The sequence below is a fragment of the Chenopodium quinoa genome, unplaced genomic scaffold (genome assembly GCF_001683475.1).
Source record: "Chenopodium quinoa cultivar QQ74 unplaced genomic scaffold, ASM168347v1, whole genome shotgun sequence".
NCBI lineage: Eukaryota > Viridiplantae > Streptophyta > Magnoliopsida > Caryophyllales > Amaranthaceae > Chenopodium > Chenopodium quinoa.
Genome location: NW_018744996.1, coordinates 601,048 through 622,760, shown reverse-complemented (window position 1 = coordinate 622,760; position 21,713 = coordinate 601,048). Strand labels below are relative to the sequence as shown.

General features: G+C 35.6%; 1 protein-coding gene and 1 pseudogene across 1 annotated transcript; both read left to right on the top strand.

The window, feature by feature from the left end:
* The first annotated feature begins 1,955 nt into the window (after positions 1–1,955).
* Positions 1,956–7,489, top strand: LOC110707219 (chaperone protein dnaJ 6-like). Its single transcript, XM_021885225.1, has 8 exons — positions 1,956–2,315; positions 5,486–5,584; positions 5,687–5,788; positions 6,156–6,215; positions 6,325–6,431; positions 6,506–6,588; positions 6,789–6,879; positions 7,035–7,489. Exons 1-8 carry the CDS (start codon positions 2,196–2,198, stop codon positions 7,237–7,239), a joined length of 867 nt encoding a protein of 288 aa, XP_021740917.1. The 5' UTR covers positions 1,956–2,195; the 3' UTR covers positions 7,240–7,489.
* Positions 7,490–15,182: 7,693 nt separating this feature from the next.
* Positions 15,183–17,832, top strand: LOC110707147 (annotated as a pseudogene).
* The last annotated feature ends 3,881 nt before the right edge of the window (positions 17,833–21,713 follow it).

Below are 21,713 nucleotides of genomic sequence, written 5' to 3'. Positions count from 1 at the left end.
ATTTATTGTTATTGTTTGATCACGCCCTTTCTTGCAAGTTTGAAGGGAATTTATACTTGAATCACACCTAATAAGATAATTAATAATTTTGTTTTGGGCTTAATATGATTTTAATTTCAAGTGATCGCCAATAATAGATTTATCTGTGCATTAATAATCAACCAACGTAGATTAAACAAGTTTAGTGATAACTTGTTGTATGTATGTTGATCGGAAAGCGCACATGAATATCATAAGAATTAAGTAGAGACCGATTTAGGGCGGGTTCAATCTCTTTTAGGTTGGATTCGTACCATCATCCTCGAATATCTAGTCATGGTTCTGGACCACTATGGATTTAGCGATCTCTGTGATCGTGAATGGGGTGTAACCTTCACAACCGTGAACAGTTTACAAGTTCCTAAAACTTGTTGGCGACTCTTTTATCTGTAGCTTCTTTCCCTTTGGACGCCACCATGCCTAAATGCATGATCACAATGAGGCTCAAAGTTGATGAGTTTGAAATATTCCCTACAGGTATGTTTTGGGTCAGGTGCATGCGTGTCAAATAGAGTTCGAGTGGGTTCAATTTCGAGTTAATATCTTCAAGTTATGTTTAGGTTTGGTCATAATCGAGTCATGTCATAATCGGGTTGTTCTTTTCGGGTCAAGTTCAGGTCACAGGTCGGGTCATTTTGGGCAGCTAACATTCGGGTTAATTACGTGTCAGGTCTATTCGGGTTTCGGGCATGTTTCGAGTTAGGTACGGGTTAAGTTTGGTTTGTGAAATTTCGGGTTGATTATGTTTGGGTTGGGTTAATTTTGGGTCGTTGTTTTCTGGTTATGTTTGGGTCACGAGTGCTAGTTTAGGTAGATCTGGCAAACGGGTCATTTAGGTCGGGTACGTGCCGGGTCAATTCGGATTTCAGATATGTTTTGATTTAGATATAGGGTCATGTTCGGGTTCGGGTCATAATCAGGTCGGGTCATGTTAAGGTCATTCATTTTATGTCGATATTGTCTCAAATCGATAATTTTACTGGGGTTGTTAATTCAGTTACGGTTGGGATAAAACAATTTGAGTCATTTATGTAGGCTTGACGAACGGGTCATTTTGGCCAGGTCAATTCGGGCCAGCTAACATTCCGGTCGGGTATTAGCTCGGGTCAATATCGAGTCGGGTATGTTCGGGTTAGACCATTTTCGGGTTGTGAACGTTTGGGTCATATTCGGGTCAGGTCATGTTTGTGCTGTTCCATTTGCGGATCAAGTTTGAATCGATAATTATATTTTGTTATTGTTATAATAAGATTTATCAAGTTGGTTTATGCGCTTGGCTACAGTTGGAGAGGAACAATTTGAGTCACTTTGTATATCGGGTCTGTTCGGGTCAAACACTTTGAGTCAACTTTAGTTCGGGTCAATTTCGGGTTGGGTCAATCATTTCGGGTATCGGGTCAACTTCGAGGGGTCGGGTACAATCGGTTGTCGGGTCAACTCCATTTTCAAGTTGGGTAGATTTTGAATTTCAGGTCAATTTCGAGTCGATGTTTTTGGGTCAATTTCGGGTCATGGGTTGGGTCAGGATTGTCAGGACTACAATATGGCACCGGGCTGTTTTTAGTTTAGGTATTAAGTAATTTTAGTGTAAAATATTTCGGATATCAGGTCTGTTCAGGTCAAGCAATTCTAGTTAAAATAGATCGGGTCAATTTCGGGTTGGGTCATTTCAAATATTGGGTCAACTTCGGGTCGGCCATTTTGAATATTAGGTCAACTCCACTTTCGGGCCGGGTACAGGTTGCAAGAGTTGCATCAAGTAACTTCCAGATCATTTTTTTTTGGGTCAGGTCTTGGGTCACAAATTGGGTCATTCGGATTGGATTAAGATTGTCAAATCTAGGTCTAGGTAAGAAGAAGTCTTCCTACCGAACCAAAGCCTCATATTATGAGTACATTAAAATTGTCCTTCCATAAATGAGCACTTGCTGTATTTATGCCAAAAATTCTGAACACACGATCTCGGCGGGAAAATCCAAAAATTGGAACATCAAAGAGGAAATTGGCGGGAACAATTCCACTCCCCTATAAATTACCAATCCCTCTGTAACACTCTTCTTTCAAATTTCAACCTGCAAACTGTTAATTTATTCCATTCTTCACTTCCAGATTATTCTTTATCCCTCTTTTCAAAAACAAATTAATCTTCCATAAAAATGGCGAAGATAAAGAAAACTAGGGTTTCTGAGGAATCTACAGCCGAACAAGGTGAATCTGATCATCATCAAGAACACGCTAATATGGACGATGATAGCTCGCAGAAGAGTCTCTACGAGGTAAGTATTATTCTGTATTTTCCCTCATTTTTGGTCTATTATTACTAGGGTTTTGATATTTTGGTTATGATGTTTTGTCTGATTGATTGATTGAATAATTTGAGGTAAAAGTTTGATTGGAAGCCCTAATTTTAATTATTTTAGGGTTTGGTTGCTGTTCAGGAACGAATTTGCGATTCCTATTTTGAAGTCTATTTCTGATATTTGGGGATTTCCTTAGTTATAATTTTATCATTTACTCTCGCAGTAATTTATTTGATTAGATGATTGTTTTTTTATTGGGATTAAAGATATTATTTTGCTAAACCCTTTTCAATCTAAAACTGAAGTAGGTATTAATCTCGAAACTTTGATTGATTTACAAACCTTATAGGATGAACCAAATGCATATGTTGCACAAGGTAACAGTTAGGGATGTCAGTGGGGCGGGGCGGGTCAAATAGGAGACCCGCCCCAGTGGGGATAGGTCTTGGTTTGGCAGGCGATGTGTATAAAAACCATACCCGTCATGGGTGATGGGGCGGGGGTGGATTTTCGGTTGTACCCGCCACGCCCCGCCCGACCCACTTCGTACCTGCCCCATCCCCACCTATCTCACTTCGTATCCGCTCCATCTCTACGTCCATATATTTTTTAAAATAAAATTATATACTTTTATACTATTTTATAAAAAAAATTATGTAAAATACAATAGTAAATATAATACTTTGTAATACACTTATATTATAAACAAAAAAATGTGTAATATTAACAATAATTTTTCTCTTTTTACAATCTTTATTAATTATGAAGAATTGTGTATTTGGGAGGCAGGATTAGACGGGTCTTAGGTGGGGATTAGGTGGGGGTGGATATCCAAGATGGGGATGGGGATGGGAAGGCAAACATCCGCCCCGTTCCGTCCCGTCCCATTGACATCCCTAGTAACAGTCCATTAGACTATATACAAAGTACTTTTGTTGGTTCACAGCAGTATGGTATGAGCTAGTTCACATAACCAAGGTCGAATTCTTGAGAAATGAGAGTCATTTAAGTAAGTGAATGTCTTTGCGATAATTTTATATGATGGTCCAAGAAGATGGTAAGTGTTGGACTTCCCAGTTGTTGGGTATTATCCATGACCAGTTTTGGCGAAATGCTATTCGAGTTGATTACTGTTTTTTGGATTAGGGGTTCAATTTTGCTAAACCTTTTTAATTAAGAACTGAAATATAATCATGCCCGCAACATGATTTTTTTTGGATAAACCAAATGAATATGCTGCGCAACGAAACAACTAGTAAAAACATTTACAAAGTTTAGTAAATGGGAATAACTTTGTGGGATGGGGTGGGGTAGTTTAGTTGGTTACCTGGTTCACATCAGTCGGATCTGAGCTAGTTCACAGAACCATGATTTGAATTCTTGAGGAATGAATAGCCTTTAAGCAAATGAATGTTACTGTGAGAATTTCATCCGATGATCTAAGGAGATGGTGGGTGTTGGACGCCCTAATTGTTGGTTATATCCCTGACCAGCCTTTCGAATTGCTATCAGAGATATAGTGTAGATTATTAACTTTTGGATTAGGGGTTCAATTTTGCTAAAACTTTTTAATTGAGAATTGAAATTTGATCATGCATGCGACATTTTCTGATTAGGCAATTTATAGAACTATCAATCTTAATACTTCTTCTATTTAGTTGACACGTTCAATTTAGGCACATATATTAAGAAGATGAGAGAGAATGATAAACAAGTGGGGTATACTAATTAATGCAAGGTATAAAATTTACCCAAAAAGGAAATGTGTCAACTAAAAATAAACTTTCTAAAAAGCAATACGTGTCAACTAAAAAAAACGGAGGTAAGTATATTTTATGAAATGCTTTTATTTACTTCAAGCCCCTTACTAGATATATGTGCCTTTTTGGGAAGTTTATTTTTATGAAATGCTTTTATTTACTTCAAGCACCTTACTAGATCAAACACGTGCATTTGTTGTGTGATGGTGTTGTTTTGTCTGAGAGATTGAGGGTAATTTTTGGTTAGAAACCCTAATTAAAGGGCTTGATTGCTGCTGACGACAGAATTCCTATTTTATATTGACGTGTTTATTTAGTATAATCACCTGGATTTTGGGGATTTTTGTAAAATTATAAGTGATTTATGCAAAATGTGATATTGTTTACTTATAAGTGATTGGATGCTGTTGGCTTTTGCTGTTAATAAACTGTTCCGTAATAAGCAGTATGTATTAGAGTAGATGATTGCCATTCATTGGGATAAGAGGTTTTTTTTTTTTTTTTTTCTAAACCCTTTTCAATCTAAAATTGAAATATGATACAGAGTATATAGAATTTATCTGAACAATTCTTCTTTGATAAACCAAATGCATATGTTGCCAAACGCAACAATCAATAAGAATATATATGAATAAATGGGAAGAACTTTGTGGAACGGGGTGGAGTTGCTTGGTTCACAACAGTAGGGTCTGAACTAGTTCATATAACCATGATTGAATTCTTGAGAAATGAATAGCCCCTAAGCAAATGAATGTTTTTGCAGGAATTTTATATGATTGTCCAAAAAGATGGTAGGTGTTGAACGCCCTAATGGTTGGTTATATCCCTGACCAGCTTCACGAATTGCTATCAGAGATTCGGTGTAGATTATTACTTTTTGGATTAGGGGTTCAAATTTACTAAACCTTTTTAATTGAGAATTGAATCTTGATCATGCCTGCAACATTTTCTAATTAGGTAATTTATAGTATCAATCTAGATATAAAAAGTGCATTTATTGTGTGATGATTAATCATACAAATATATTACTTTAGCTGGGTCACAACAGTCAGCAGTATGGTCTGACTGCTCAAGCTAGTTCACATAACCATCAGTAAGTACATAGTTTTGCGAGAATTTTTTATGGCTCCCCAAAAATATATAACAGTATATACTTAAAGAAGATGGAAGGTCGTTAATGATTGCTAGCCTCCAAAGGAACCGCCTCACACCAAAACTCTTCTCTATGGCTCCTACATAATTTCTAGCTTAAGCTACCATATGAACACCGTATTGCGATCACGTGAAATATTAGAATTGGTCTCCAGTTGTTAGCTTAGCTGTATTCCTGATCTGCTTCAGCTTATTTTCTTTTGTTGGTTGTGATGGATGATCATAAATTTGTAGGTTCTTGGTGTGGAAAGAACTGCATCTCAACAGGAAATTCGAAAGGCGTACCACAAATTGGCTTTACGACTCCATCCTGATAAGAACCCTGATGATAAGGTTCATTCCTTTTCCAGGCTTGTTTGTTGGAGTCAATTTTTTATTTATTTATTTTTTTAAACCTTAAATCTTTATGGTTGGTCTTTCTTGCTCTTATCAAAGGAAGCAAATGAGAAGTTTCAACAGCTGCAGAAGGTGATGTCAATTCTTGGTGACGAGGAGAAAAGAGCTCTTTATGATCAGACTGGAGTTGTTGATGATGATGTGAGTTAAATTTTTAAAGCACTTGCTTTCGCATGTTAGGTGGATACGTAACATGTGACTTTGTTTGCACTTTGTTCCCATAATATGTCTGTGTGCATGCAAATGAATGAATGATATGTAATGGTTAGAACTCACCTAGCTGGAGAGTATACAAAATGATTGTTGCATTTTTGTAAACATGCCTGTTTATTGAGTTATGAGGCTAATTGTCATTTTGGTCTTGTCCTGGAACTTCATTTCTTATGTTCTTTAGATTACAAGGTGAGAAGTCATAAGTCTCACAACACTCATAAGTACAGGTGACAGGTTTGTAGGGTAGTGAGGATTAATGACTGATATTGTGTATTTTGTTCGCTATAATTGGTAGGATCTTGCAGGGGATATGGCTGAGAATTTGCAGAACTTTTTCAGAACAATGTACAAAGAGGTATATTTTTTAAGTGCAATTTAACATCCTTGAAAAGCCACTGCATTGCAAAATTGTAGATTTCAGTTTTCATTAGACAAGGAATTGAGGTTGTTGTGTGCGCTTTCAGGTCACAGTGGCCGATATTGAAGAGTTTGAAGCAAATTACAGGGGATCTGATTCTGAGAAAAACGATCTGATTGACCTCTACAAGAAGTACAAGGGCAATATGAAAAGGTATTATCCTTCCCTTTCTGCCTTCCTCCTCCACAGACACACGAGCTTGACATTGTAATTGCCTTGTAATCTAGGCTCTTTTGTTCGATGCTATGCTCAGACCCTAAGCTGGACTCTCATCGCTTCAAGGATATTCTTGACGAGGCTATAGCTTCAGGTAAGATAATTGATACTGTATAAGTGGGAAGTTTTTTAATTTGATTTTGGTGAATACGGATGGCTCGATATATCAATTTTGTTCCGCAGACCTTTGATTTCTATTTTATTAAAAGAGAATTTGTTGGATTTTTTTATTTTTTATTTTTATTATGAAAGTAATTTTATAATCTGAATCATGGCATGTAAATTGCTATGCAGGAGAGCTGAAGGAATTCAAATCGTACAAGAAATGGGCTAAGGAGGTATCTGAAATAAAACCACCTACAAGCCCTCTGAAGCGGAAAAAGAAGTAATTCCATTTTCCATTGCATTTAGTGTATATTGTTTTTCCTTATTTTTTTTTTTTTTAAAAAAAAAAAAAAAAAGTGCATGTTGTTAATTTGGAGCTGCAAAATACTTTTAAACCATGGCCTTACTGTTTCTTTTGTGTTTGCCTGCCCTCAGGTCAGAAAAGAAGTCAGATTCTGATCTGTATGCAATCATATCTCAGCGACGAACTGAGAGGAAGGACCGATTTGATTCCATGTTTAGCTCTATGGTGGAAAGGTATGGAGGACAAAGTTCTTCAGAACCAACAGAGGAAGAGTTTGAAGCTGCACAGAAAAAATTAGAGAAGAAATTGTCGTCAAAAAAATCTAGAAAGAAGTAGCTTAGCCACCTTTTGTCAAACAAAGATCAGGTTTTGTAAAATTGGTGTTTGCAGTTCTACTGATTTTCCCCTTGTTTTCAATGGAAATGTAATGGCTTTGGATCAGTGCCTTATCGCACAGAACCTCCAGGCCTGTCTAAATCCAAATCTACTTCTTTCCTTCCCTGTGCCTTGAACTTGAAGGACTTGGGATAAATGTATTTATTTTATCTACTGTTCTGTGAATGGAGTTTTAGTAACGCTTGTTCAAGACTTCGAGTGCGTCACCAATTGGGTCAGGAAATGCTAATATTAAACAGTGTATTCTAAATCCTATTGTGAACTTCATCATTTTAGTGGAGAATCTGAAAGTTCCTCACAACTAACAAGCAAGGTTGCTGATTAGGTTAGATGATCATGAGATTCATGACATACATTGGGTTGTGTTGTATGATACGTAAACACGCTCTTTGTGCAACTGATCTGAAAGTGGCGATTGGAAGATTAATTGAAGCATGAAATAAACTTTGTGCTTATTTTAAGGAAATGAAGATTTCTGGGAACCGGAAGAATGTAAAGTTGTTTAGTTGTCATATTAGCTAATCTTCCTAGGTGGTTCTATATCTCACCAAGGAGAGAGTTTTTTTTCCGAGGATTTCTCAACCTCTACTAAGTTGCGTCCTTTTGAACTCTACTAACCGACACTTTTGGTGGTATTCGTTTGGTATTGTTTTTAATGTCGCTATCAAAGCAAAGCTAGTTGGTATTCTTCTTTGATACTAACGAACTCCTAATGGTATTTCTATTGATACCAACGAACCCTTTATATAATACTAGCTTTTAATATTAACTAGCGTTCACTCGTTTTTTAATTAATGACTTTTATCGGTACTAGTTGTCACAACTCTACTACTTATGTATCGAAATAAATTAACTAAATAGTTTAATAGTCCACCGTGCTTCGCAATGATAATTATTTAACTAGAGAGTTTTGACCAATACCTGAACTTAGTCGACAATGGAACCTCCGGTGTTCTGAGCTTCCGGCTTTACCAAGGTAGCTAACCCCAACCCTATCTTCCTTAGATCAAGCACAGCACAGATCTAATTCGTTTCCTACTTTAGACCATAATCTCTAATCAAACAATTCTTATTGTGTTTATGATGGAACTTCTTAAACAGAAAGATAATTCATTTAATATATAAGGTTCAAGGGGATAACGTTCCCTTCTTGAAAAAAACTTTTATTTAATTTGAAAAGATTACAAGACTCATATATTACAACACACTGACTGAAAGCTTAAACAGACATAAACTGAACTAGAGTTTTCTCTACTTTAAGAGAGATGGAGAACCAATCTGTCTCTTAAGGTGAGTATTTTTCTCTAGAGGACTCTCTAATGCTTTCAAAGGAATTCTCTAGCTAACTCTTCCCTGCCTTCACTTCTTTGCCTAATGCCCTTTATATAGGGGAAGGCTTACACAGATTACAGACACTTTCTATGGCTTACAGCAAGCCATGACTCAGCCGGTGAATCTCGTTCATTGCTTTTCTAAAGACTCTTTAAACAAATAAAACGTGGCTACAACAATGAAAGTAGAATACATAATTGCTGGTGTGGGCTCAAGAATCCATTATCTCGTCCATCATCATATCTTGTAGATTACCCTCGCTATCCTTATTGTCTTCATAATGGACATACATTTGGTTGTCTTCTTCTATACCAAGATCCATCACACATTTGGCAGGATAGGATTGATCCCATGTGACAAAGATCTCCAATAAGTGCTATTTTCCCTCTAAGGATAAATATTTTCCAGCTTCAACTTGTTCAAGATAATCATACACTGATTCATCATGTAATACTCTTTCTTCTAAGTAATTTCTTAACCATTCTGGCGCTACTATTGTAGTATTCCCCACATGTATTATGACTAGTGGTTCTTCCTTTATTGCGATGAATTGGTTAAGATACTGAGCAATATAGAAAATCCCATAAGCTCTTGCCTCCGTAGGATCTTTTACTCGTTTCTACTGGATACAGATTAGATCTTTGACCTTGCGATGAACATCTTCAAACATGATTAGGAAATGTGGAGAGCTAACTTTTCTTTCAACCATTTTGATGTTTGCACTTTGCACTTGGACTTGTTCAACTCTTCCTTTGTATCTTGTTGCATCATAAATTCTTCTAAATACATACATCTGGAACTATGTGAGCTTCCAAAAGAAAGTCGTATTATTATCAGGAAATGGTACAATGCTATGAACCATTCTATAATCCCAAGCTCTGTAGTGCTCCGCCACATATGGTGCCCTCCATTCTAGAGTATGTGGATGAATTGACACAGTACCCACTCTGGAATTAGTGTTGAACATTATTCTACTTCCCCATAGATCGTAAACATCATACAACTTGTATGATCTTGATACAACTAAATTGTACCATAATTTAAAATCATTATCTTTTATTTTATTTAGTATTATATCCTGAATATTAAGAATGAGTCGCAGGATAATGACCATTACTTCGTACATTAAGAACCTTCAAACTGCTACATGACAACTTTTAATCAAACCATCTCGAGAACACTTTTTTGATGAAACAATCATGGCCTCCATCAAGGCCCAAGTGGAGGGTGAAACCCGCTCCATTGCTTTATCAGTTTCTTCAATAAGAGTTTTTCCTCTCTGCCGGCAGGAGGTTTTTCTGATGTCTTGTGCTTCTTCGTCATTGGCTATTCTCTAGTCAAGCTATCTGCCAAAGAATTCTTCGATCCCTGTATATGTTCAACAATAAAAGAGAATTGGTTAAGCCATAATTGCCAACGCAGGAGTCTCCCTTGCGCCTGCATATTAGACAAATTCTTTTTAACAAAACCAAGTATGCCTTTGCAATCTGTTCTTATTAAGAACTGTTTAGGGGCTAAGAAGATTAAGAACTTCTCGATCCCTCTAATTACTGCAAGGATTTCCTTTTGCATTGTAGGATAATTTAACTCAGCTTTATTAAAACTTCCACTGCTGTATCTACAGAGTCTTTCTCCTTCTTTGATTTTTAACACATCACTACAATGCTCATTACTAGCATATATTTCAAGGACTAAATCATCTTTACTAGTAGGTAGTGTTAAAACAGGCAGATTTTTACACATAGCTTTTAAATCTTGAACAATTTTGGAATCACTTTCCCTCCAATTCCAAGTTATTTCTTTCCTGAGTTTATGTTGCAATGGTTTTCTTAACAAAGCAAGATTTTCTATGAAATCAAAAGCATAGGTTAAACATCCTAGAAATCTTTCTAGTTGTTTTCTATCCTCAATTTTATCTGGGAATTTTTCAATTTTTTCCAGGATATGTTTTTGCAAGATTATTTGTCCTGCTTTAATTTCTAATCCAAGAAACTCAATTTCTTGTTTAGCATAAACACATTTATCTTTTCCAAGGATTATACCATGCTTAGCACATTTTTGAGTTACAGCTTTAAGATCATTCTTATGTTGTTCTAAATCTTTTGAGAATATTAGAATATCATCTATATAAACCAAACAACAATGATTAAGCTCTCTGAAAATATTATCCATTCTTCTTTGAAATATATGTGGAGCCTTTTTTAATCCAAAATACATTACTAACCATTCATAATGCCCTTGAGGGGCACTAAATGCAGTTAATGGAATGCTTTCATCTTCCATTTTAATTTGCCAGTATATATCCGCTCTTACAATCCATTTTAAAAAACCAAGTGGCTCCTTGTATTCTATTGAAGAACACAGTTTTATTAGGAATGTAATAGCCATCAAATACAGTATTATCATTTAGCTGTTTATAATTGATGACCATCCTAACTTTTCCTCTTTTTTCTTCTGCATGATTTCTTATCATGAATGTTGGACTATTATGAGGACTCTTATTGTTTCTAATTAATTTCTTATTCAACAATTCTTATATATATATATATATATTCCTTTTACTCTAATAATCTTATTCGGATTTGTTAGAGTTATCTTAGCAAATGCTTTATCCTTTTCCCAATGTTCTAATGGATTTGTTGAATATAATTTTTCACATAAATTTTCTTTCTGCTTATTTATCAGATCTATTAATGATGACTCACACTCAGAAATTCTAAGTGCAACCTCTCGTTGTGTAGGTGTAACCCTATCACCACGCTGGCTGCGCGTAAATTCCATAGTCTGATGAGTATAAGCCTTTGTTATTTTCTGTGTAGGAACAGAATGACCATTAATAATAAAAGATAATTTGATCAATGGTTTGAGTGCATGGAGAGTATAATCTTTGAAAATTATTTCTTATTATCATATCATGATTAGGTTGATCAGTTGCCCATAAAATAGGAGTAACACATTGAACTCCTCCAATTTCTATTGGTAATTCTTCAATTATTTCCGTATGCATCATGACACTATTATTAGCAATTCTAACGTGCATAGGATTTTTAGCCTTTTTCCATAAGAATTCTAGAAATAATCATCTTTTTCCTAAACATGTAGAACAACCACTATCAATATATGCACACAATTTATATTTATTATAGTTTTAATGCATATATCAATTGCATTATAAATGCTATTTGGATAGTACTAGTTATTTAATTACCAGCTTCCATTTGCATATTAACCTCATCTTCATATATTGGTTCACTCACAGTTTTGGTTTTATATTCAATTACCTTTCTTTTGTCAATAATAGGATTATTTAGATCCTCATTTATCTCTAAATTAGAATATGAACCAATATCAATACTATGTTTGGTTGGTTGTTTTAAAGCTTTCTTAGTTTCATATTTTTTATTTTGCTTCTTTATTAAAACTAGTATTTCCTTTTCTGGCCTTTCATTGCCTTGTTTTTTCATCTTTATTAAGGTTGAATTTTGTTTGCTTAGACTTCACTAGTAGAAAAAATGACATTCGCTACGGTTTGTTTAGTGGTATTTGCTACGGTTTTGAACCGTAGAACTAGTGAGTGTAGTGAATAAGGAAAACTATTTGCTACGGTTCAAAACTGTAGCAATTTTAAGTTTTTTGCTACGGTTTTTTCAAAAATACCGTAGCCTTTTGCTATTTTATGCTACGGTGTTCTGTCTAACCGTAGCAATAAGTGGCCCAAAATAAAATATAAAAAAATAATATTTTTTTTTTGCATTTTTAAAGCTTAATTAGTGCTTATAGTATAACATGTACACAAAAGAAACTATTTTCATAGAAATTATCTTAATAATACAATGTAAACTATTTACATATAAGAAAAATTTACAAATAAGAAACTCAAGTTACTCATATTGACGACAAGTTATAAATTGAAAGACACTAAGGATTATAGTTTTCAACCGAGGGGACTCACTTCTAAGCTTTGGCCCTCTCTGATCTCTCTCTTTTTCCTCCTGCTCATTTTCTTTTTTAAGTAAATTACTCTCTTCAGCATCATAGTCCTCTGCTTTAGCCCTCTCTGATCTCTCTTTTTCTACTGGAGCTAGCGGTGACGACCTGTTTGATTTCATCCACAATTGCTCTGACTTGACCTTCATCAAAGAAGAAATGAGATGGATTATAAGCGTTTGTACAGAACAGATGCAAAAGGAAAGTGCGGTATGATCTTAAGAAAATATTACTTCATAGGTACAATACTCATCCCAGTCTTTTATTTGTCTTGAGTTTACTTTTATCATAAATATACATATATAATCACTCTAATTGATGAGCATGGGCCTTCTTTCTATCAGAATGTGCCGAGTGATGAGGGTGAATTCACATATAATATCCATGATAAATATGATCCATATGCAGAATATTGTTGACAAGTTTAGGATAACTCATATTTAGTAAACTGTGCAAGAATGGTGAGTTGTATCTTAATCAGATTTTTGGGATACCAAAACCAAAGTTATATTCAGAACATAGCGTCATAGCTGCAGTTTTACTAAATTTCCATCTAGATGCAGGGCCAAGCACTAATAATCAAATTACGTCTTTTAAGGGACCAGTATTTGTAAAAACAATAGAGGGGGAAAAGTCACTAGTTACCATAAAGATTTAACTGTAAAATAAATAGACAAACTTCATTCGATAAGAGCAAGGTACTAAATCCATCTAGCATCAACACTCTTTCTCTCTCTCCCTCTCTCTCACACGCACACAAATACACACATTGACACACACACAAATTACCAAAAAAATTAAGGCAAAATACAAAAAGAAACATTTGGAGCAAGTGTATCTAACAAACAATCCAGTAAACTTGAAAGCCTGAGGTATATAGCCACAAAGCATGATAGGTACCTTTCATCATTCAGAATCTTCAATATCATTATCATTTCATAGAGGAGATGGTCACATCAGGTATAAGCTTAGCAAACTGAAGAAGAAGCAGCATAACAACACTCATATAAGGGGTAATTTTTCTTAGGGCCTCCTCCTTGCTCATATTTCTGAGCATCTACTATTTGTTTCTTGAAAGATGAATCTATAGTGTTAACCAACTTGTAGACTACCTTCTATCTTAATTGTATGGGTCGAGTTTCTTTATGCATGTTTACTCCATCAGTTAATAACTTGATTGCTAGAAACCTTGAAGCATATGAATCTTCTAAGCTCACATAATATCTAGGTTCATATATATAGCTTACAGTTCCTTGACTCAAGCTATAAGTGATACCACTAATAATCTGCTCATAGAACTCTTTATGTCTAATATCACAAACAAGCTTAAACATTTAACATTTTTACCAAAATCTTGTAAAGGAGTTATGTATACTTGCACTGCACCAATACAAATATAATTATAATTTCCTCTTTCTATATGATTCTTAATGCTTTTCCAGTTTATGATATTAATTTCTGCTGTTTTCTTTTCACAATCTTCGATTACTATACTTCCTTCCATTTCTTCACATACATATTTAGCTCTAGTTTTAAAGAAAGAAGTCTTAAATATTTTATCTTTAGTAATCTGGGGAAAATTCCAACTTTTTTTGTTCATTTGATCTAGGTCTTTATCTTCTATTGAATACTCAACTCTTTTTAGTTGATCTATAGTCATTTTACTTTTATCCTCATCATCATCTGAGTTTTCTAATACTTCCCCTTCCATCATATTATTTATCTCTTCATAACTTTCATCTTCAAACTCACTATCTTCAGGTTCTTCATTGTTTTCATTTTCTTCCTCTATTATCTCTACTATTCCTTTATTATTACTTCTGGTATTTCAATATAATCTCAACTACCTAAGGCTTCATTAGTTTATAATTAGCTTTCTTACATTCATTAGCATAACGTCCTAATTCTCCACAAGACCAAAACTTGTATGTTCGCTACTAGAATAACTTAAATGAGCACCGCAAAATGCGCATCGGTTTTTAAAAACCGGTGCGAAAAAAATAGACGGGATTGAGGGAAACAGTTTTCGCACCGGTTCAAACCAAACAGGTGCGAAAATAAGTTAATCGCACCGGTTCAAACCGGTGCGAATTGAATGTTAATGTGAAAAAAAAAACTCGCCCCTGCTCTTCTTTCCTCTTTCTATCTTCTTTCTTTCTCTTTCCTCCATCTCTTGTTCTCCTTCATCTCTCAATCAACTCTGATGAATTTTAGGGGTTTTAATTCTTGTGAATCAATCGTTTATTTGTTGTGTTGATATTCAAAAGTGTGAAGAGATTTCCTCACTAATGTTGTTGTTATTGTTCATCGTCTAGGGTTTGGCGATTTCATCGATTAACAGCTACCTACGGTTCTAAAATCGCACAACCTCTTTCTCTAATCTAAATGTTTGGGATATTCTAACCACTATTTCGAACAATAGGTAATTGATTAGTTTTAACTGATGTATGATTTGTTGTATGCGAATTAGTAAATTGTTAGGGTTCTTCAATTTATTGTGGGTTTTAATTTCTCTCCTCAATCAAACCCTAATTTCTCTTTTGATTTCCCCCTTTTTCAATAAAATGGAGGTGAATACTGTAACCCCAGATGCGATTTTGAAGATTATTGCAAACCCATCTCCTGATTCTTCTAAAGATCTTCCAGATCTTGTTGTTCAAGTCATTGATTTGAAAGCCGTCGACAATCGTTTCATGTTCATGTTTTTAAATCTCTTATATTAAGTTCTTTTGATTTGTTGTTTTGGTGTGATTTAGTCTGTTGTTTGAATTAGGGTTTTTGAGATTTATTTGCTAATTTCCAATTTTTTGTTCAATTTTTCATTTTAGGCTTTATTGGGTATGGTTATTACACATTCTAATAGTTTAATTTTTAATTTGCATACTTGAATTGAATTTGGAATTTTTTTTTAGGGTTTGATTTTGTAATGAATACTCCATCTGCTAAATGCATGGTAATGCAGTTGTTTAATTTGATGTTGTTGACTTAATTGTCATGATCTGTTCAAAAATTGGTGTTAGGGTTTAGTTGAAGTTTGCTTAATTGTTAGTTTTGAGATTTGGCTCAATTTTTCAAGGGATTGATTTAGTGTATTGTTACAAAAAATTGTTAGGTTTATTGCTAGTGATGGAAAACAGAAGCTAAAGGGTATTCAACAGTCAAGTTTTTCAGATATGGTATCCTCTGGATCCATTCAGTATTTGGGTCTTATTCGGGTTCTTGATTATACCCTCAACGACATTCTGAACAAACCCGAAAAGTAAGCCCTTTTTATTTTGTACTCAATTACAATTTACTACTAATGGACTTGGACTTGTATTGTGAACTTTTTACTGATCTATGATTAAAATTTCTGAATGGTTAATAGGGATGGGGTGTTGCTTTGTGGTCCTTTGCTAATTTTCTTACTCCCTAGGCAGCTGAAAAGTCTCTCTGGGCTCTGCTTGCCATGCGAGCTATGCTTGGCATTGCAGAAGGTGTAGATCTTCCTTCGATAAACAACATGATATCCAAGTATGTACACCATGTCTATTATTGGGAATTTAATGTTGACTGGTCATTTTGATCCAGCTTCTAACTTTATGATTTATATTTCTTGTTTGTCGTTTTGTGCACTCAGTTTTGCAATTGTGTAATGAGCTTCTCTGTTTGAACCCTTTTCTTTTCAGATGGTTTCCTAAAGCAGAACGAGCAAAAGCTATTGGAATAGCAATGGCTGGGTTTTAGCTTGGTAGTGTTATTGGACTAATACTTTCTGCAATCCTAATGTCTTATGCCAGTGTGTTTGGACCATTTGTGATATTCGGATTATTTGGATTTCTCTGGGTTGTTGTATGGCTGTCTACTACTTCTAGTAATCTAGAGAGAAGCCTCAAATCTCTGTGTATGAACTAAAATACATACTAACAAAGAGGCAAAAATCTGCTCCATCCAATGTTGGGAAGGCACACAAAGCTAGAGTGATCCCACCTTTCAAGCGGCTGCTGTCTAAGCTTCCTACTTGGTCACTTATGGTTGCCAATGCTATGCATAGTTGGGTAATGATCTTGATTTGATCCTCTATCTTGGCATTATATATGTCATTGACTGCTTTTCCTAATACAACAAAATTATGTTTTTCTCTTCTTGCTAAGGCAAGTATTTTTTTTTTCTTGTGCAATGCTTCTTTGTTATTCTTTCCTGGATGCCGTTGTATTTTAACAGTGTGCGTATTAAAGTTTGGGTTTCTGTGTGTGAAGTCACATATGTGATGTGATTTTTCTTCGAATGGTTATTTGAATGTGGTTGCAGGTATATCATGTCGATCTTAGACAAGAAGCATGGTTTAGTGCTGTTCCATGGAGTATGATGGCGCTTGTGGGATATTTTGGAGGTGCTTGGTCAGATACATTGATCCAGCGTGGTTTCAGTATCACTTTGACCAGAAAAAATCATGTAGGTTGGTGCTGATATATATCTGCATTTCAATCATTTTGTGTGATAGGCTTCCTTTCTCTTGTTGTACAGATATTTAGATTTGAGTGCCTATATTATCTTCTTCTCTAGTTGATTTAGTCCTTTGAAACCATTTTTTTTTTAACTTTGTATAATAGCCGTGTTTATCAAAGTAATTTCATACTTGTTTTGTAGTCGACTAGTTGTCAATTGAATACCTGTTAGGTTTCAGTACTCTTATGTATTTATCTGTTTGCTTCATCTTATACTTTTCATTTTATTTTAAATGGCCTCTCTAAAACTGTCTAAATTGAAATTGTTTGTTATGCAGTCAATAGGATTTATTGGCCCTGGCATTGCTCTTATTGGTCTGACTACCGCAACTAGCCCATCTATAGCTTCTGCTTGGCTCACATTAGCTGTTGGACTAAAGTTATTCAGTCATTCTGGTTTCCTTGTCAATATTCAGGTTTGTTGCTTCTAAAACTTAAAATTTTTAGTATCACAGTGCTATTCAGTTTATGTGCTGGTGAAATTGTCGAGGGCTTAGTTTTCTGGGTTTTTTTTTAACTTCTTTTTCCTAGTTAAGTGAGTATTGATGTTAACATTGTACTTGATGTTTAGGGTGTAACTCTGGTATGCTTACTTGTTGCATTGACTGCTTCACCAGGTCTCTCATGGTGCCATATAGTTCATTGCATATGAGGAATTGCGACAACTTGCTGATTTTAAATTAGAAAAAGCCAAAACTAAAGATGTTGAAGTGCTGGTTAATTACAGCCTCTTTTAATGAAAATATGTAACTTTATATATATGTTAGTGTTTCTATATCAATTTAAGTAAAAAAATGCAAAAAAAAAAATTATTTTTTTGGGGCATTAAGGGCACCGGTTTTGAAACTGAACCGTTGCCAAAAGTTTTATTTTTTATTTTTTTGGGTCATTATTCGCACCGGTTCACAGCAAGAACCGGTGCGAATTGTTTGAATTAGCACCGGTTTTGAACCGGTGCTGAACTGTTTTTTTTTTTTTTTTTTTTTTTTTTTTTTTTTTTTTTTTTTTTGCCATCCCTTAAATCTACACCGGTTCAAAATTAGTGCAAAAGGGGGTTTTTGAACTGGTGCTCATTTACATTTATCGCGTAGTGGTTTTCTTCTTTTCAGGACAATATGTTGCCTTTCTGAAAAACTTACTGGATTTTCTATATTTATGTTTATAGTACTTTTTCTTATAGGTTTCTCCTTTTGATCTGTCAAATTTATTTTTCTTACAGTTCTTTCTTTTATTATAGTTTTTTCTTTCGTTCACATCCATAGTTATTTGGGAAACCCCAACAAGTGAGAAGTTGTCTTATCATTTGTTGAGTTCCTGCAACCTCTCTACATTTCTTTTCAATCCATTTTCTTAGAAAAACAATTCTATTACTTAGGGCATCCCTAGCTAAGAATTTCTCTCTCCAATCTTGGTATTTTTCACTAATTTTTCATTAAGAGGACTTGGTAATTTATCATTAAGCATTCCAAGATTTGTTTCATTTTCACCGATTTTATAATAATATGTTTCAAACTCTATAATGTAGCTCTCGACATATTTCATATTGCAGATGGACAAATTACTTAACTTTCTTTGATAGTCCATTCATTTTTCATTAGGATCAACTCTAGAACCAATGAATTCTAACTCAATGTATTGACATAATTGTCTAAAAATAATAGTAGGAGATTCACTAGCTCTTAGTGTAGCTTTGACCTCTTCATCTATACCATCATACCAGTCTTTTACACAACCATAAAAGCTATGTTCAATAGAGTTTAAGAAATTTTCAGAATTCTATTCATTGTTTAAATTGAGTACACTACTCATGCTCTTTTTTCACCGATTTAAAACATCTTATCTATCCTTTACACCATCTAACTTAACCTTATAACCAGTTTGACTTATGGGTTCAAGAGTTACTTCTTCTTGTTTAATTAGGTATTTGATTAGGCATAACCTTGACACTAAACCGGGTAGTCTTCCCTAGTATGTATCTTGGTCGTGTACAACTCCCTTCTCTTTGATACCTAGGTCTTTGGATAACATTGATAACATTATTATTTTCACTGATAATTTCTTCTCCAACATCATTATATTATCCATTACTCTTTTACCTAGTTTGTTATCAATTTTTTGTTGAACAACTTCGATAGGTAGAAAGTCCAAATCATCTAACTTCATTAGTCTCATTTGTTGATATAAATCTTCTTCTAAAGAAACATAATTATTTTCTTCTATTTCACTATCAGAAGCAATCCCTTTTTCAGAAATTATTTTCATAATTTCGTTTAGCTTATCAGGGTCTTCTTCTTTATCAAATAAGATTTGTAATTTTTCAAGCGTTTTCTCCTGAAGATGATGGCTCATCTTTAGTTTCTTTGTTCTTTTCTTTTTCAGTAGTGGGTCTTTTAGGAAGTGATACAGTAAACATCTTATTTTTATCTAAATTTTGAAAAGGATATTTATATTTATAAGGGACGATAATTTCCTTATTAGGTGATACTTCTTTAATGGCTTGATGTCTAACTTCGTTTGTTAAAGCAAGTTGCACTTGTTTAACTTGTTCTTTTAGCTCACTTACTTTTTTTTTATTAATATCGGTTGTAGTTATTGATATTTTGTTTTCAATATTAATACAACGAGCATATATATTATCAACTTCTGATTTTAATTCACTAATTTGATCTACTATATACTTAAGGACTAGGCCAAAATTACTAGTATTTTCATGAATGTGATAGTAATGCTTAAAATCAGGTTTCTTACACTTAGTAGAAGTCTTAGTATTCTCCAGTTTTACTTTATTACTAATTTAATTATAAACTTAGCTTAATCGTATGACTCTGATACAAAATCGACGCAGCTAGGATACCAACGGATTCAAAATAGTTGTTCTTAGGATACCAACTGATTAAGGGATTTTTCCCACCAATCACCATCTGACAAGTGGACCAATCAGGTTCCGCCATGTGTCCGTCACATGGGCCAATAGGAGCCTGCCACGTGTCAATGATCCGTCCACTATGGACCAATTACGACACGACACGTGTCCTTCCCATACCACCTGGGATAACCGGTCATCTTGGCCCAACTTCCGAGGGAAGCCCAATCAGCCCAAGGTTAACCTAAACCTAGATTGGCACGTTTCCCGAGGTTATAAATACCTCCCTTAATCCTCATTAAGGGGGATGACGCAAAAAAAAACCCCGAAACATCTGGCGCCGTCTGTGGGGAGAGTACTTCTGAGATGGCATCCACGTTTGTACCGACTCCTGAAGAGAGACGTCCCCTGGACGACCCTCTAGTTCAGTCGGACCACGATACTGAGAATGAATTTGAAGTTGAAGCTCACACAGCTTCAGACGGGACCCTAAGGGCCCGACGTACCCGTCATACCGAAAGGAGGGAACGGGAACATCTTCAAACTGGAAGCGAGCCAACAGGCGCACCGCCTGTTCGGCAGCAGCCAACTGATGGGTCTGCTCCCATCACAAGGAACGAACTCATGACCTTCATGAGGGACTTCAAGGGAGAAATTCAAGAGTTGATCAACAAGAAGCCGCCTGCTCTGGACAAGGAGCAGTCGGCTAAGAAACCCTCTACTTCACAGAAGAGGAAGCCAGTTCAAGGGCGAGAGGCGACCCCTCATCCTAAATCTAGGAAGCGGGAGCCACCTGCCCTTGATTTCACAAAATACCGTTTTCCTACTCCAGGAAATAGGAAACCTGTTCGTCATATTCAGGCGGACGGGTCGAGGAAAACATACACAGACGCTCGGCTACTGCTAGAGCAGAAGAAGAGTGACCGATTGTCCGAGTCGGCCTCTACTTCAAACCTCCTAGACAGTCTGCGAAATACCTCGATGAGGCATACTCACTCGTATCATGAGAGTCAGTCAGGCGGCACCTCCCGTCAGTCCGGCTATCATAGCGACTAGGCGGTACCAAACTTACCGTTTGTACCGCAACAACAGTATTTTTTACAGCCACCTCCGTTTGGTGGACATGCAGCAAAAAACGTCCAACCTATGGACTGGCAGCTACGGTTGCTTAGACTTGGCGAACAGTCGTCGGCCTTCTCCAAGGAAATTACTGAAGCCGCTCAGCCGGCCAAAGTGAAAAATGTATTAGTAGGCGCCTATGACGGCACTACTAACCCAGAAGACCATATGATGGCATTCACCAACCTGATGTACCTTCAAGGGTTGGATGATCCCACTTGGTGCAAGTGTTTCCCAGCGACTCTCAAAGGAATCGCACAACAATGGTTTGGCAACCTGCCGACTGGTTGTGTAAATAGCTTCAAGACGCTTGCTTACTTATTCACCTCCAACTTCGCCATGAACATCCCTGCGAAGAAGACGACCCTTGATTTAGGAACAATTCAGCAGGGCGAGAAGGAGGGGCTTCGTTCTTACATCAGGCGGTTTAACCTGATGAAAATACAGATTCAAGGGTTACCGGATGAAGTAGCCTATACTGACTTTTTCAGAGGTCTCAAAGACGGGTCGACCTTCAAATTTGATTTGGTCCGAAAGAGGGTGGCGACTCTTCAAGAGGCCTTGATTGAAGCGGAAGCTTATATACAGGCGACTGATCTTTGTAGTACGGTAAAACAGTCAGACGG

Bases quoted from the DNA above. Each gene is read 5' to 3' on its own strand.
- LOC110707219 (XM_021885225.1), top strand. From the start codon at position 2,196: ATGGCGAAGATAAAGAAAACTAGGGTTTCTGAGGAATCTACAGCCGAA. The intron at 5,585-5,686 runs GTTCATTCCTTT...CTCTTATCAAAG, and splicing joins ATAAGAACCCTGATGATAAG to GAAGCAAATGAGAAGTTTCA. The intron at 6,589-6,788 runs GTAAGATAATTG...ATTGCTATGCAG, and splicing joins TGACGAGGCTATAGCTTCAG to GAGAGCTGAAGGAATTCAAA.